This window comes from Scophthalmus maximus, chromosome 2, assembly GCF_022379125.1.
Source record: "Scophthalmus maximus strain ysfricsl-2021 chromosome 2, ASM2237912v1, whole genome shotgun sequence".
Lineage (NCBI taxonomy): Eukaryota > Metazoa > Chordata > Actinopteri > Pleuronectiformes > Scophthalmidae > Scophthalmus > Scophthalmus maximus.
Genome location: NC_061516.1, coordinates 14418299 through 14435499, shown reverse-complemented (window position 1 = coordinate 14435499; position 17201 = coordinate 14418299). Strand labels below are relative to the sequence as shown.

At 42.7% G+C, this 17201-nt stretch overlaps 1 protein-coding gene across 12 annotated transcripts; it reads right to left on the bottom strand.

Annotated features, from left to right (window-relative positions):
- Nucleotides 1-558: 558 nt before the first annotated feature.
- Nucleotides 559-16237, bottom strand: taf1 (TAF1 RNA polymerase II, TATA box binding protein (TBP)-associated factor). Of its 12 annotated transcripts, XM_035625900.2 has the most exons (43): nucleotides 16077-16235; nucleotides 15890-15990; nucleotides 15213-15327; nucleotides 14906-15029; nucleotides 14699-14815; nucleotides 14131-14253; nucleotides 13549-13790; nucleotides 13234-13449; nucleotides 12905-13147; nucleotides 12590-12824; nucleotides 12368-12475; nucleotides 12101-12268; nucleotides 11837-11964; nucleotides 11500-11607; nucleotides 11194-11367; nucleotides 10925-11098; nucleotides 10504-10608; nucleotides 10193-10393; nucleotides 9970-10111; nucleotides 9731-9787; nucleotides 8896-9026; nucleotides 8731-8811; nucleotides 8480-8629; nucleotides 8267-8386; nucleotides 7831-8006; nucleotides 7519-7751; nucleotides 7205-7412; nucleotides 6602-6773; nucleotides 6243-6454; nucleotides 6021-6129; nucleotides 5836-5934; nucleotides 5561-5738; nucleotides 5399-5466; nucleotides 5027-5149; nucleotides 4783-4875; nucleotides 4572-4656; nucleotides 3561-3628; nucleotides 3078-3194; nucleotides 2615-2722; nucleotides 2357-2452; nucleotides 1846-2071; nucleotides 1347-1533; nucleotides 559-1105 (listed from the first exon to the last, which is right to left on the bottom strand). In XM_035625900.2, exons 3-43 carry the CDS (start codon nucleotides 15324-15326, stop codon nucleotides 883-885), a joined length of 6042 nt encoding a protein of 2013 aa, XP_035481793.1. In that variant the 5' UTR covers nucleotide 15327; nucleotides 15890-15990; nucleotides 16077-16235; the 3' UTR covers nucleotides 559-882. The 12 variants fall into 12 exon arrangements, with proteins under 12 accessions (XP_035481793.1, XP_035481794.1, XP_035481796.1 ...); XM_035625901.2 differs by having other exon boundaries at nucleotides 5027-5146; nucleotides 15890-16237; XM_035625903.2 differs by having other exon boundaries at nucleotides 6608-6773; nucleotides 15890-16237.
- Nucleotides 16238-17201: the final 964 nt, after the last annotated feature.

Genomic DNA, 17201 nt, shown 5'->3' with positions numbered 1-17201 from the left:
GAGAATCAAAGAAATGTCAGTTGCCTTTTTCTGCTAATGAATACCCCAAACTGAGACGCCCTTGAAATAATGAAAGTGAATAATAATTGTCTGTGCTGCTGCAATCATTACTGTATGTTCCGTACAATCTGTGACTTTGCAATCGTGCTGCATTTAAACGTGCATGAACTCATTCAAACAGCAGCACAATGTGTTGAATGAAAGTGTTTCAGGGTAGGCGAAAAACTCATTAGTATAAATGTTGATGGTGAATGTGGAAAGTGAAGTCACACTTGCAGAATGAGGTTGTATTTCTTCCGAGCTGTTGTAACAGGACGTGTGCAGTTTACCATCATGTCAGAGAAACTGAACAGGTGACGTCCGCAAAACAGGAAGCTCACTCTCTAACCCACCTATCCTACCCAATGGTGGCTACATTTCTACTTATGTTTTTTGTAGTGACAGGATGTAGAAACTGGAAGAGCAGTGTTGTGCTGGAGTGCTCTTCACTAAGACATAGCCAGAACTGGATGTTTGTGGGTAATATATGACTAGATCTTTTTGAAAGACAGCTGTTTGTACATTTTTTTGCATGTTTATTCTATTTTTCAAGTTGGCAACAGAGTTGCTGAACTTTTTGTGACCGCAGGATATGAAATTAGTTTACAACTGAACATACACTTCAATGTCAAGATGTATCATTGTGCACATCAGTCAACATATAAAAAGGTAAACAGAAATGTACCCAAAAGGTTCAGAGCTAACGGTACATAAGGAAGCTATAAACACAAACCATAATTTACAAAATATTTAAAAAATGTACAATATATTCACCTGAGAAATCTCAATTTCTTGATGTAGAATCAATTTGTTTTCTTGATACTTTGTGTAAAAAAAGGTTCACTAGTTGTCAGAGTCCATGTCGCTGTCTCCCCCGATAGATCTGAACTCTTCACTCTCCTCGTCTTCACTAAGTTGGACCTGAGAGAGCACAGCTGGAGCTCTCCTCCGTGCTTCGTCTTCTTCGTCTTCCTCCTCCTCCTCACTGATACCGTATTCTTCTCCGTTTCCCATGTTCAACGGCTGCATCTGACTCCGGCTCTCTGTCTCCTCATAGCTGCCGTAACTGATACAGAAGAGAGGGGAGGTTGGTAAGAGGTGTTGAGGACTCACGTCACATTATTTGAAGGATTTGATATAGAAATGAAGCATCCACCAATGGTTAAACTGTGAGGGAAATCTACTCGGACAATTTGACGATAAATTACAGTAAGATGGTAAAATGCTTGTAAATCTTTAACAGATTTAGAGAAACTTAAATATTCTTTATTCTTAAGAATGGTAAGAGTATGGAGTATCATTCACACCGTGGCCTGTAGTACCTGACGATGCTGTCTTCCATGTGCGGCTCGTCAGGCCCGTCCCCATCGTATGACATCATGCTCTCGTCCTGCTCCATCCCCATGCGTGCGGTCTCTTGAGCTCTCCGTGGAGGTGGAGGTCGCACATCCAGCTCTCTGTCAGAGTCACTACCGCTCTCTGACAGGTGGATGGCTGAAAGGGACACACAACACCAGAACGTATATGAGAATGGACGTAGTCACCGGTTCCGGAAAATGAAGTCAATGCGGAAGTGTCTGAAGCCTGTATTCTCTGGAATGCCCGGCAGAGGGTGACTCCACTGGTTGCAAAAAGAAGTTAGTTTGAATAGAAGTCTGACTTCTAGAAAGTGACTCTACTTCTCACTTTATCTCAGTGCGAATCTCAAGTTCCCCCTCTATGATGTTGTTTTGTTTTTTTTATACCTTAAGCTGATAACATTCTCTGATATAAGAGAACCCACTTCCTCCCCCGAGGTGAACTCACCGGAGAAAGGGTTGTCACCCTCCTCTTCGCTGGCGTCATCCTCTCCGTCGGACATGAGCAGGTCCTGGTACAACACACTGGCTTGGGCAGGGCGGTTGGACCTTCCGTGCTCTCCCTCATCGTCTTCCTCCTCTTCTTCATCCTCATGGTCGTGCAGCCGTCTGCGAGGCGGCAGCAACATCTCTTCGTCGTCTTCGTCCTCCAGATCTCCGTCTCCATCCTCCGCCTAGTGACACAGGTCAGACAAACGAGAGGTAAATGAGACTGCCGTATGGACGCTAATTATGTAGAAAATACTCAAAAGAATAATGAATAGTTGAATTAATATCTCCAGAAGATGAGAGAGGAATTTAAGTGATACATTTCCCAAACTTGTTTGAAAAGATAAAAATTGTCACATGGTCATTTCTGGCCATAACAGTGCCATGACCACTAATGGGGGTGATTCCGATAGTACTTAATTAATATGTAAATGTACTACATGGCTTTTCAATTAATCTATCTGTCTTACAGGAGCAGGAGTCTTAGGTTTGCCATCATCTTCCTCCTCAAAGCCTTCAATGTCAACATCCGACTCCTCCTCCCCAGGTCGTCTGCTGTGGCGTCCCTGAGAAATGCGATCATAAACGTCTGAGAGCGCCCGCTTGACACAACAAACGTTTAAATGAGCACTTGCACAACAAGGCATATAAACAAGCTTAGTGCTCTGAGGATAGTTTGAGGAGAGGCGGCATGTGGTTGCAAGCCTTGTTTCAGTCTCTCTCCATACCTGCCCCGCTCTCTTCTCTGAAGCAACCACTAGAGGTCCCTCAGAGAAAAGGCTGCTGGGCTCTCTGGGCAGACTCCCTGAAGCCCTGCTGTCAAACAGATCAGCAGGCTGGCCAACACCACACAGAGCAGCGTAGACAAAGGACAGGAGACAAGACAGAAGGAGCGAGGGAGAAAAACAGGTTGGGATAAATAGACACAACAGTGAGGAAACTAGATTGTGGAGAGGTAACATGAAAGTCTACAAAGGAGTTAGTGCAGAGAACGAGTGGGGAAAATAGTACAAGGGCAGAAAGAGAACTACAAGGTGTGGTGAGGACGCTACTGCTGAGAGAAGTCTAGACTACTCGGGGTGGTACGTTATAAACAGCTAGAGGCCTCAAGTGTATTGCATGGTCGCGTAGCGAAATAACCGGAAAACCACAAACTAGTAAACAAAACCCGAGTCCTGGCTGCTCCCCTACCTGTGGCGTATATGGTCCAGGAGTCATCGGGTCCAGACACTCCAAGTCGGCAGCGTCAAGAGCAGCCTCTTTAGCGGTCGAGATGTCCTTCTCCAACTGAGTCAAGTGCTCATCATACTGGGAACACGAAAACAGGCACTCGTTACAGCACTGATCAGTGTCTTTCCTGAATTAAATACTGGGATCCATTTAGCTCACAAATGTTCTAATTAAATCTCCAAAAGAAATAAACCTCTTCCTGGAGCAGTGTTGTTATAATCAGAATCTGATTTAATTTCTTTTATAATCCTCTGTATTGTATAAATGTACACTATTCACACACTGCAAGTACGGTATATTTTTAATTACTTTCTACAATAATAAGTTATGTGAAAAACAGAGGGCCTATACATTTATTCATTCATTGTACAATGTATTTTACTGCATAAAATAGTCATGATTCTTCCCCCTTAACCCGCAGACAGAAAACTAAGAATCAGTTACCTCTGCCAAGGTCTGCTTGCACACATTGACAATCTCCAGGGCCGTCTTGGTGTAAGGACTATCTGGGCCTGTGAAAGACACACATAGTAGTTATGCTGAGGTGCCACTACTTTGGAAATCCAAATAAAGCCCAAAGTCAATCCAAAACAAACATTTCAGACTGTTTTTATGAGGAGGGGGTGGTTGACGACAGATATGCCTCCACATCAGCCAATTGCAAAATTCAATTGCAATAGCCTGGTTTCAACCAGTAGAGGGCAGCTGCTACACATATATATATATATATATATATATATATATATATATATATATATATATATATATATATATACACACACGTCATGAGGTCAAGGAAAGGAGTAAAGGAGGATTCATAGGACTTAGGACAAGTCAACAGCGCTACTCAGAGAATCCGACTCAAATTTCACTATACTACATCATTATGCGATGGAGGATGTTATTGACGTGTCTGCCGTGGTGAAACGACGATGGACGACAAAAAACCCAGCGGCTCCATCCAGAGTGTTTTACCACAGTGTGACATCAGATGTAAATGATTCATATGTAACAGTAGCTTACATGATGACATGCGTCTCTTCTGGGTCATATTCATACTCTTCTTCTTCTACTTCCTCAATTTAGTGCGTCACGTTAAATATCGCTGAAGCAATGAATTGTGGGGCGTCTATTTCTCCTTTCCTTTTGTATAGGAAAGACTAATGTACCTTATGCTAAAGTAGATAGGAAAGGAAGCATTGAAGAACCTTTCCTATGCATTTAGAGAATCGGAACAGCTCTTATCATGGCTGCTGATCAAATACTTCGGGGTGACTTCAAGATTTAGGAAACTTCCTTAGCCAATTTGACAATTCGACCGCACCCTGGGTGTATAGTTCAAACCCTTTGCACTAAAATGTCAAGATTTGGACCCGAATCAACCAACAACACTACTAAATACCCATATACATTGGTTTTCAGCAACAACAAAAAAAAGGGATGTTACATATTTACCATTGTACTTGATACTGTTGGCGTGGATCAGACTGATGTCTGAGAGGAAGTTATCTCGATTCTGGTATTTGTGTTTGGAGATGTACTGTTGAACCATGAAATGCAAAGAGAAAAAAGGGAACATTTTCTGTTTAATGTCTTTGTATCGCTGATCAAAACTATCAAATGAGTATATGTATGTTAAGGGTTGATGCCTTGTATGGCCCGTCACCTTGCGGATGGACTCCAGATCCATGGGGCTAACGATCACCTTGTAATAATCGGGCACAAACTTTTTGTTGACAGGATGATGGAACGGCCATGACTGTAGAGATGGGAGGGATTTAGAAGTTACAGATCATTACTTTTGTTGCATGTTACCTTTTCATTAGTGAGTATTTAAGTATCTAACCTGCACAAATAAACATTTATAAAAAACGACTCGGTTATGGAAATGCTAAGAAAGAGTGACTCACATCGAGAACAACCATCATTTTCTGGGTCACGATGTTGTCAAGGATGAACGAGAAGGCCACCTGATCATCATCATCCAGCAGGGGGTTGATGGCTTTCTCCAGCCTCACCAGCCTGTCCTCCTTCTGCAAACAAACAAACACACACACACACACACACACACACACACACACACACACACACACACACACACACACACACACACACACACACACACACACACACACACACACACACACACACACACACACACACACACACACACACACACACACACACACACACACACACACACACACACACAGGTTTCACAGTTAATGCGGAAATACACCAAAAGGACAGGAAGATGTGAGAGATAAAACATTCACATTCACCTCTTTCAGTTTCATGTCACACAGGTCCAGCATCGACTGTGCTACCTGTGTTATCGGATGCTTTGCCCCTTAAGGAACAGAAACAGAAAGCCATCTCAACACACCGATACCAGAGACACTTTTAGAACAGAAGAGGTTAAAATACAAGTTTTTTAACTTTACCATTGTAGGTGGCGCTGTTTTTGACGATAACCTCCACTGCTTCACGAAACTCCTCCCGTGACGGATACATTCGCTTTCGTACATTCTCCCTCAGCGTCTGCAGGTCCATGGGCCGAGTGATGATCTTGTAGTAGTCCTTCACAACCTTGGCATTTACTGGTGTGTGGAACGGGTACGTCTGCGTAGAAGAGGAGACGGCAGTTGGGACGAGATTGCACTGCAGTGAAGGAAGTGTATGGGAACAATGATATGTGCATGTTCCCGACAGATCTTACGTTGGGGTGATCCCGCATGTCATTGATGACGCTCTCGAGCACAGAGGACAAGGTCACCATGGGGTCGGTGCGTCTGCGGTGGATGGCCTTGTGTGGTTTCTGTGAACAGACACAGAGGAAAAGATCAGCTACAGGGGCCGAGTTCAATAAGTGTTGAAAACAAGCTGTACGGCGTCGCTGCTTACATTAAGATAGTCACAGTGCACAGCGCTGCCGACACGTCTCTTCTTCTTCGCCGGCAGCTGTTGTTTGGGGAACTTGAGCACTAAAGACTTCCTGCGCACCTCATCAGCACTGTAGGGAGAAACAAATATTGATACAACCTGTATCAGGGGGAACTCTCGTGGTGCATAGACCCAAGTTTAGCAAATACTGGACTTTTGTTAAGAACAGGGACGATCCAGTACCTCTCAATGAGCTGTTTGCCCAGTACGATCTTGGTGCCCTCCACCTTGATCAGTTCCTCATTGTCGTTGTGGATAACAGTCTTTTCCAGCTCCTCCTCTTGCTCCTCTGTCATGGCAACTGGGTTCGAAGGCGGGGCGTTGGTTTGATAGTACAGCGGGCAGAACTTGTTGGTCCTCATGTGTCCTATGGCTCCACATGCGCCGCACTTTAGCTAGGGAAAATAGGCAAACATTAAGGAACAGGAAAAATCATCTAACTGTGATATAGGATATTTGAAGATCTGCATTTAGCTGGGTACCAAAAAGCTGGTGAAGAAAAGGTGAAAGAGAAGAGAATAGTACTAAATCAGCAAGCTTACTTTTACCTTGAGGTCTGGCCTCTCTTTGACCTTCTTGGCCTTCTTCTCTGGGGGCCCCTTGATCTTGTCCTTCTCTTGGTTTCTCTTCAGTCTCCTCAACTGCTCCTGAATACGTCTGCGCTCCTTCCTCATCTCTTCTCTGTGCTGCTCATCGAAGAGGGCAAACTTTCGTCTGCAACAAAAGTGACAAAATATTTTACTGGCTGTTTAAAATTCACTGGTCCATTTGATGATTTCCTTAATAACCTCCATTAATCTCCATTGGCGAACCCAACACTATTGACATCCACGTTAACATTAACCTATTGTAGCAAATCATAATAGCAAAGCTTTAACGGTATTTTATGCATAAAGAAGCACATATTACTTTAATATTAGTGCATGCCATAATGCTAATGTTTGTATTAAAATGTGTGTTGCTTTATTTGATTAAATCAGGCACAATAGAGACCAGACTTGGTTTTTACAAAACTTATTTTTTACAATAACATAACAAAAATGTGCCTGATCTTAGCCTGAAACTGCACCATGATTATGAAACAGTCCAAACACCACTGTAAAGAACAGGAGAACAGAGCTTTACGTTTGATTAGAGAGACTTACATGAATTCATCATCCTTGGTGGCTCTGATCCTGGTGTAGGCATCAATGACTGAAGCCTTGCGCACCGTCTCACAGCGGACATATTCCTTGCCATCCTCATCCTGGAAGGTGCGGTAGATCTTAAGTCGCCTTCCTGTGGCCGAGGAGTTGAGGCTTGTGACGGAGGACGTGTCGTCGTCCTTATGCGAGCTGGTGGACAAGGAACTGGCTATAGAGTGAAGAGAAGTTTACAATGAGAGATGTAATGTTTTTTCCAAATTTACACAGTTGACGCATGTCTTCAGTGCACCATGAGAAGTAATTATGAGAAGTACACAAGCCTTTGCGCCGCTCCTTGCGCCCTTTGTTGTCGCGGTCACTCTCCTCGCCCATTAGCATCCTCTGCAGTTCCTTCCTCTCCTGCTCCTCCCTCTCACGGGAAAGCTGGGAGCTGGTCTTCTTGTTCTGCAGCATGTTCTCGATGTTCTTCCCCATCTCCTCAAAGTCACTGTCCTCTGCGGAGCTGCTGTCTGTGTCTGTGGAGAGCACTTCTGTCGATTCCAATACCCTGTGGTGGAGGTGCAGCAAGGAAAATGTCTCAGAGTGTGCTCGGACCGAATTTCTAATAACAAAAAAGAGAGCCTCACTTGTTCTGCAGGTCAAAGATCCTCTGGCACTCCTCCTTGTAGCGCTCCTGGTGCTCGGCAACAGAGAAACGAGACCCTCTGGCAAATTTGCTCATGGGTCCCTCACCTGAACGTGCCTGCTCTGTGGACATGGTCCTCACCACGTCAATCACCTCCCAGCGAGAGAGCTTCTTGATCTAACAAACATAGAAACACACAATCACTGTGAGACCTGACAGATGAGGTAAAAACAAAACCAAACCACAACAGTTATGTACTTTTCTTAGAATTGTCCCCATAAGCAAATCTCCAAAACCATATCAAGGAGACTGAGCAAGTTTAAGTTATCCATTGTTGTGATTCACACAATAGTTGTTGCACATCAAACTTGGGGAATTCTTAAACTACTACACCTTTCTACCTTTCTCTTCACGTTTACATAGAATCATGTACTTACTTCTTCCTCTGGAACTCCAAACTTGCGCAGCAGCTGTTTGGCATTTTTCAGTGAGAGTCTCCTCAGGTCGGCATCTGTCCCCGTCACTGTCTTTTTGGCAGGTTGTGGCTCTTTGTCATCCTGAAAAACCACACATGATCTAAGTTTTCTTCCTCAATACATAAGCAAAGTGGAACATGGGAGCGCCAGAATCTTTGCTTTAGATAGTCTGACCTTTTGTTGCGTAGGCTTGTTGGGCACTTTGACATAGGAGAAACCCTCTCCACAGCCTGTAGGATCAGCCACGCCCATAACCTCCAACAGGCATTTCCCCTTCATGGCAGAAATGAAGGCTCTTGTCGTGTTCCATGGAGCTGTCCGCACCTAGGATGTGTGAGACAGGATCAGCGCTGTGTTAGTCTGACAAGCTTTTTGTTAAGTCTGGAATATTTAACTTAATTATCAGGAAGCACTTGGATCAATACCTCATCATCAATCTTCATTTGGAAGTCCTCTTCATTCTCCTCCTCTGGAGCAAAGAAAGATTTCTCACCATATCCAGCATCCTGAAGGAGTAAAATAACTTATAGTGAAGCCGTGGAGACAATTTTAACTGGTGTCAACCAACTAAATCAAATTATGATGGTTACCTTGAGTCTCTGCTCTGCCACCATCATACTATAGTAAGCGCAACACTGCTCTGGAGACACCATGGCTCTGATCTCTTCTTCTGTAGGCAATCTGAAGTCGGGCTTCAGCACCCACCAGTTTGAGTCCATCCCTGGCAGGAAGACGAGGACATTTTTAATCAACATTCATACTCACAGTTATCTAGTGAATATAAGCAGAATTGTCATTGACACAAAAAAGAAGAAAATCTTTACATGATAATACATCATAGAAATATAAATGCATACATTTACAAATACAAACAAGAAAAAAATAAATGAGACTTTGGATTTATCTCCATTTCGGAGAGCAAGTTTGCTTAAAATATGGTAAAATCTTCATTTGCGTTACAATTATGAACAAACAATCCTAAGAACATGTTTGAGCTGAGGTAGTCCTGTAGGAATAAAAGTCCTCCTGGATGTTGTGACGGTCTAATCTGCAGCTACAGGAAGCACTTGTTTGAGGTCATTGCTGCCAAAGGAGGTTTCAACCAGTTATTAAATCCAAGGGTTCATTTATTTTATTCGACCAGCAGTTCAAGGGATGTATTAAATAAAGACACAGCTGCTACTCTCCCCTGCTCCTCCCTCAGATTTAGTGGTGGGGTGCTGCCTGTGGAGATCATCTCATCCTTGCAGGTCCATGCCACTATAGTTTTGCGCATATCAAGAAGTAGAATAACCAAACCAACTCTTGCCCTTGTTTACATTATATGTAGGTACATTGTAGAAAAAAAACCTTGTTTGATATGTTGATGTAAATACTGAACATTTGCACCCTGTGTCCTTTTACTGACCTTAGACTACATCTTACCTTCAGGATTATATCCATAGTAGCCGTTAAAATCTCTTTCCCTGTTCAGATTCCTGTCTGTCAATTCAAGGCACATGCACTGTTGAACTCACACAGCTTCAAACGGCAGAGTATCTCTTTATAACCTCAACATAGCCCTGATACAAAACAACCGGATTAAATTAGTCCAACAAATGATAATGATGATTAGTGAAAGGTGCACATAGAAGGTGCATGATTTATAAAAGAGCAGCGTCTACCTGTACGTTTGAAGTCAGCACAGAGTTTTAGGCGTTTCCTGATGCTACTCTCCGAATGCGAGGGAAAAGCTTTCTTTATATCCTCCATGCGGATTCTTCGGGGCCGATCCTTGCTCTTCCAGAACAGGCGGTAAATGAACACCTACATAATGCAGAAGTGACAGTTCAGCATTCGCTGCCAACAACAGCTTAATTTTCTGAGAGGTCATTAAATCAAACCTACCTGGAGGAAATCTCTGATGTGGGTATTGGCTCGTTTGGAGTTGGGCCCAGGAACCTCAAACAAGGGGCACTCTTGACCAACCACAATAATGTCCACAATCTCTCTGATGTAGTAGCCGTGTCGCGTTCGGAGAACCAAGAAATCTGTCTCTGGCATTTTATGCAGGTAGATCGGAGCACGGAAAAGATTGTTTTCAAAAGCCTAAAAGATACAAAACAAAATATATCAAAGTTTACAACGATAACAGGACAGTGATGCTCCATATGTTCGGCTGATCTTAGTATTCAATTTTTGACTATGACAGTGTTGACCTGGAGCAGCTGTCCAGGATGTAGAGAACCCAGGAAAGGGGATGTGTGGCAGTACACAGTCTCTCCATATTTACAGTCGGGTGCTCCGGGATCCTTTCCAGGTTTCTGAAGAATACGGTAACAATGCCAAGATGTAGTTAAACAACTCTTTACAAAAAGTAAAAGTAGTAAAGTAAAATATCTCATGTCTCCAAGATTCACTAAGTTGGATGTGATTATCAGAAATGAACAAAAGAAATACACACAACAATTCTGCAAACTGAAATCAATGTAAAAGTCACACCTATTTGTATACAAGTCTGCATTTCTTTGCCAACAAAGGCAATAAATTTGACTCAGAATGTTTTTAAGTTAGAAAATGTTCTACATGGCGCTAAGATTTTTCAAGACCTATGCAAAAACAAAACAAAAAGACACTCACCCTTTTGTAGTAGTTTTTGATCTTTGTTGCCATGCCTACTTGCATGATGAGAGGGGCATATTCTTCACTGTACTCTGCCAGGATCAGATCTCCATCTTTGCCTGTCAAGTCTTGCGGGGTTCGCATGAAGAACATGTCTCCTCCTCCTGACGCCTGCCGTTCCTGCTCTCTCATCTATACAAAAATGTATCGACACAACTGATGTTAAAACAGAAGTACGAGAAACTTTTTTATCAGTATGTTCGTGCTTGTTTTGACCAGATGTCCACCTTGGCCTTCTTCTTGATGTGTTTGAGCAGGGGCTGGACAGCGTGGGGACCGGGCTGAGCCAATGCTCCAAACGAGTACTTCTTCAGAGCCGGCCGATGGAACTGGCGTAGCTTCATGGGCCCCATATGAGTGGGGAAGAAGGGTTGCCTGAGCTCAAGAGCTGGGATGGAGTGCTGTTAAAGACAAAAGTGTTATTCATACAGCACAATTCACTCCACGTCAGCTTACATCTCACAGGTCACGGCTCCAACGGCTCCAACTCCGTCTATTCTATGCGATTTGTCAGAATCCATCCCAATGCTTACCTGAATGATGTTTCCACCGAAGGTCCCCCTCAGGCCCTGCTGTTTAGGATAGTAGAACTCGTCATTGGAGAGGTTCCAGGGGTCCTTCACCTCAGGCTGGGACATGTTCTGAGTTGAGAGAAAGGTTTTCAAACGTTTTTGTTTTTTTTACCGCAATGTCCAAATACCATTCAGTCTAAACTTACAAAGGTATTACCTAGCCTAAATCTTCCTGATTAGAGACATATTTTACCATTTCTGTTTTAAAATGACCCACACCTCCATTGAAGAAGCACAGCTACTGCCATTTGCCATAATCAAACATATTGCTTCCCCTAACCTTGATGAGGCAGCGTACCTGCTGTGGTTCGTCTTTTATCACCCCAGTCTTCCCTAGCAGGATGCGACTCTTTTTCAAGGCTGTTTCCTTTTTATTTTCTTTTGATGGGGAGTGGGACGTTGCTGCCTCCTTTTCATCTGGAATCTCTACAAGAGACAGTTCATGGGGTCGTCAATACAAGCAGATTAGAAATAACCTGTGGGTGAAATGTTGTACTAATCTAAGTTTGATGAAACAGAAATGAACAAGTAGCATAATGAAATAATTTATTTTTTAATATACCGAGAATAATATTCTCATCATTAGGATCCAGCGTTAGAACTGGTGGTGCGAGCATGTGATCCATCTCCTGGTCATCCCAGATAATGTTGTCTTCCCAGCGTCCGTACACCAACTCTTCACTGTCAATTGGAAAAATTGAGAACCAGGGAGAATCTTCTTCATGTGGGGCTGCGGAGGAACAGACATAAAACAACAAGAAGCAGAAAAATGAGAAGTTAGCTGAGATTATTATTATTATTTGTAATGTGATCATAAAAATAAACTCACCGTGATTATCATGGCTGTTTTTTTCCCGCTTGGAGCCAGAGATTGAAGATACTTTGGGCATGGGTGGAGGCGCAGGTGGAACCAACAGCGAATTACTTCTCGTCAGGCCTGTAAGATTTAACATATTATTCAATTTGAAAAATTTCAGCAGGCTGACTCGCCATCATTTATCCCTGTGTACTAATAATTTTAGAATTCTTTATTTTTTTCCTGGCATCTCACCCTGCTGAGCATTGTAAGCATTGGCATTGCGGGTCATACTAGAGGGAAGCCATCCCGCCAGGCTGGCTCGCTGAGTCTTGGTGCCCTTGTGTTTTATGTCCTCCCCATTCCAGATAATATCGTCCTCCCATTGTAGCTGAGTGACCATCAGGAAGACTTCGTTCTCAAGGTCCGCTCTGTCTTTATCTCTGTCATCATTATCATCATTTTCACCATCATCGTCCTGCCTCTGAAACTGGAGATAGTATACACAATATCAGTAACATAGTCAGTGCAGTTTCACTGTTATGGCTACAGATGTTCTTGTCAGTGTACCTCCTGAGTAGTCTTTGTAATATCTTTAGGTGTATCCTGCTGCTGAGCCTCACTGGACTGCTCTTCTTTTAGCTTGAGCCCATAGTTGAAATTACTTCCGTCCTCTGGGACGCCGAGCATGTCGTACCAGAGCTGGGCCGGACCGTATCTCCATTCTGCTACTTTAGGCCGAGACTCCGTCTCCTTGTCCCCATCACCACAAGTCTGTGAGAACTTAGATTCTACAGGAGCCATCATGGTTATCTGGATAACACACAGAGAAGCATTTAAAGTGTTGTTTACATTACCACGTGACATTATGAGAGCCTGCTATAGCCACAATGACTCACCTCATCATCAGAGAGACACTGCTCTGGAGGTGGAGGGAGGGCGTACTCATAAATCCACCCGGACTTCTTCTCCTGGCTCTCCTCTGTGGGCTCTCCTTCTGGAGGAGGCGTCCCAGGCTGAGGGTCTCTGTGCTTCCGCTTCTTCTTCCTGCGGGCACTCCTCCAAACGGATGGCATGCTCTTTCCAGGACCAAACAGTCGTAAGAATCTAAGCACCTGGTAGTACAGCCGAGACAACGGGTTTCAGTGCACACATTGATTTAAAAATAATGATGATTTTAAAAAAAGTTTTTTAAAAAAAAGAAGACACTTTACCCTTCCAGGCCTAAACTCTGGGAAGAGCTCTGTGACACCTGGGAGTGCTTTGGCAGCGTCCTTCTGCATGATACCAGCAAGTGGGAGGGTAAGCATGTTTGGGGATCCTCCAGCCCTGGAACCCTGGCAAGGACGATCACTTTCTGACTCAGAGTCTGAGGAGCTGCTGAAGTCAACCTTATCAGCCAGAGATGATGGCGCAATGATGGAGGGCAGGATGATGCCATCACCCTCTTCCCCGACTACAAGGAACCACAGGGATTGAGGTTATGACCACAATACTTGCGATTTTAAAATACATGAACGTAACATGAATTGCTATTGAATTTACTTAATTTTTATTTAGTATAGTAATCATTCTTCAAATGCAATAGAAACATTTTAGTACTCTTTGCGAATTCACTTCTTTACAGACTCAGGTTTTATAGCTTGAGAAAAAATTGCTTTCAGCAATGAAAAGTGCTCTATAAATGCAATTTATTATTATTATTATTATTATTATTATTATTAAACCTCTGCGAAAGAGGGTAAGCCAAACAAAATGTCGACCCTGTAGCTAATTATGTATAAACATTTCAATACCACTTGGGCTCTGAGAGGATGGTTCATCTTTCTTAACAGGTATTGAAAGAGTTGGTGGTGGTGGAGGAGGCATAAGTTTAGAGTCGATATCTTCACAGTCGGCATCATAGTCATCCTCATCATCTAGGATAAAGGAATATCAAAAGGTTTGCGTGAACAGAAATAAAAGAGTAAACAAAAAGTCAAAAAGTGTGTAACTTAGTGAAACTAAGAATGATTAGTTTTGAGATGATTTAGAATAAAACACCATATCATAATCAGGACCAGTCCTTCGTACTGAACTGCCATATTTCTGCAGTAGCCCACAACGAACAAAGTAAACACTGGTCTGAAAAAGGGCCTTTCACACATTTACGTTACCAGAAGGCCACCGTAGGTCTTCCTACACACTTCACAATCTTCAACCTAACCACTAGATGTCAAAAAATCCTATATGCATTGAACCTTTAATATAAAATGTCTTTATTTTTAAAAGATCAAAAACAGTTGCATATGTCTTAGGAGAAAAATAAATAAAAGCAGGAAAAACTCAAATAAATAGGACTCTTGTGCGTTGCAAGATGGGCACCTGTTTTCCTGCTGGGCTGGAGAGACCCCATGGCCTGACGGTACTTCTTTGTCTCATCCTCTGCAACCTCACTGATGTCAGAATAATCAACTGCATCGTCATTGTTTTTCACCCAACCTAGATAAAGCAAAATATCAAAAATGTTACTCTGTCCTGTCCCAGGTTACATATATACAAAGTTCCATCATATGCAGTCTCTACTCTCACCCTCAGCATCCACACTACCACAGTCTCTGTTTTCCACTTGATCGTCATCTTCATTAGCTGTAATCTCTGTGATGAGTGAGCCCAGACCCAGGGTACCCAAACCAGCTAAATGCTTTTTGGATTCCTAGGGTAAGAAAAAGGGTAGAGAGAGAACACAGCCACGCACATAACAGGTTAGAGCAGAAAACTCATCAAAATTAGTACACGGTATACAACTGTCATCAGAAATGTCTCATTATAAAAGCTATACAAAACCCTCTACGATTTCTTAAATAAGGCATTTGAAAAGTATCCTTTAAACGCCTACATTATCCAGAACACTGTCGTCCTCTAGCTGCCCATCTTCGTTGATGTTTCCAAAGAGGAAGCCAGTGATGGAGAAAGGGCGATCTTGGTCCTCGTCACTGTCAGAGTCCGACATCCTGAAAGGTCATGAGACATAACATTGACACCTTCTAAGCCTTTGGCTCATCTTCATATGCCAGGTGGCTTCAGTGAGACATCATTGTGAGCCCTGAATGATTAAGCACGAGCGATTCTTCAATACGGAATTTCATCAGACTAAACATGTTTATTTCAAGCTGCGTCTACATCAACTGACATTGCACAATTTGAATTAAATTTAAGGTTTACATGTCAATATTTTCCTTCATACTGTCGTTTCCTACCAATGTTCTTACGTTATTTCTGCATCATGATATGGAGCAGACATTGTGGAAAACGCTGTTTGATGTGTAACTAACCTTGCTGCCTGTATAATTATTAATTCTTATCATAAATCATAAAATAGCTGGGACAATACTCTTCTGTACTTCTTACTGTGACCTCAAGATTTGCGACCTACAACTCAGATCACGTTAGCATTGGCTGGGCTGCAATGTAAAGCGCCACTGCATTTGTTCGCCTAAGTTGGCCAACTCTCTCGGTAGACGTATATGATGAAAACCACAAATCAGAAATTGCATTGATGCAACATACACTCACCTCGTGTGATTTCTCTTCGGATCTCGTAAGCTTGGGTTTAATCCCGCTCGGATGTGCTGAATGCTACATACATGTAGCTTGTTGACCTGCGACAGTTCAGTCTGGCAGAGTGAGCGAGACGTTAGCTGTAAACACGTAAGATACGTTAACTAAAATTCAATTTTAAAGACACATGTTTCTCCCGTACCTCTGCCGGTTATGTGAGATAAAGAGACATAAAACAACACAGGAGTATCTACTTCAGCTGAACACACCCGCGCTCGGGATAAACTTTGTTTTTATTAGTGTCTCACACGACGCACCGTACCGCAGTTAGCTACGGTTGCTACATAGCGGAAAAGCCTACGTGACCCGGAAGAGCACGGCGGTGATGCGTTCACAGGCCTGAACTACGAACTATTTGCGGTTATCGAGGTAACTTCAGCTTTAGCTCATGTTTTTCCGTTCTATGAAGCTGGTTTATCTTCTTACCGGGGTAAATTACCACGGTAAGTAACTTATGCTGAACGGCTAACCTGCTCCGGAGCAAGTTGACTTCGAGATAAAAGATCCAGCAGATATATGAGCTCAACAGTGAAGCCCACTTTTAGAACGGCTCCGGAAGTGAATTTCCGATTCACTCACTCCCATTGATGTTCCATAAAATAAAGAGTTTAAAGCCTGGAACCAAGTAAATAAACCACGAGATTAATCTTTACCATAAAACATTTATCCTGGGCCAAATAAAGGAAAACATAGAAAGGGCAAAGATACAAGACTGTGTACCTAATTATTTTAAGAGTGTAGGAACTACTCATCCCGTAAACCACTGCGAATGCCTTTCTAACGACTTCCAACCAATCAGAGACGTCGATGTTACACTTTAGGTTTGTGGGTAGTGTAGTTCTTCTCAATTATATCGCGAATAAATCAGGTTTTTGAAGATATTACCCAAAAGTGCAAGAATCGATAGAGTGCATAAACATTTATCAAAAAGGTAACGCAGCTTCAAGTGCTCATTTTGATTTTTTTAAACATTATTATTAAATTCAGGGAGTAAGGGTTAGTCTCAACAGGTGAGTTTTCAGTCCGTGACAGAATCATTGAAGGGATTCTGCTGTCCGGATGTCAATGGGGATCTGGTTCCACCATTGAGGAAAACTTCACTAAAATTCATAAAGATTATTTGATTCCTGAATCTCTCCACAGGGCTTTGCTTTCTTATTCTATCACTGCAGCTCAGAACAACACGAGTAGACTGTGATGATACGTAACAACAATGATCCATATTTCTCATGATCATGAATCAAAAGTTCACTCTGATTGACATCAC

Bases quoted from the DNA above. Each gene is read 5' to 3' on its own strand.
- taf1 (XM_035625900.2), bottom strand. From the start codon at position 15,326: ATGTCGGACTCTGACAGTGACGAGGACCAAGATCGCCCTTTCTCCATC. The intron at 7,752-7,830 runs GTGAGGCTCTCT...CCTCCACCACAG, and splicing joins ATCTTTGACCTGCAGAACAA to GGTATTGGAATCGACAGAAG. The intron at 1,106-1,346 runs GTGTGAATGATA...CTTCTGTATCAG, and splicing joins GTCAGGTACTACAGGCCACG to TTACGGCAGCTATGAGGAGA.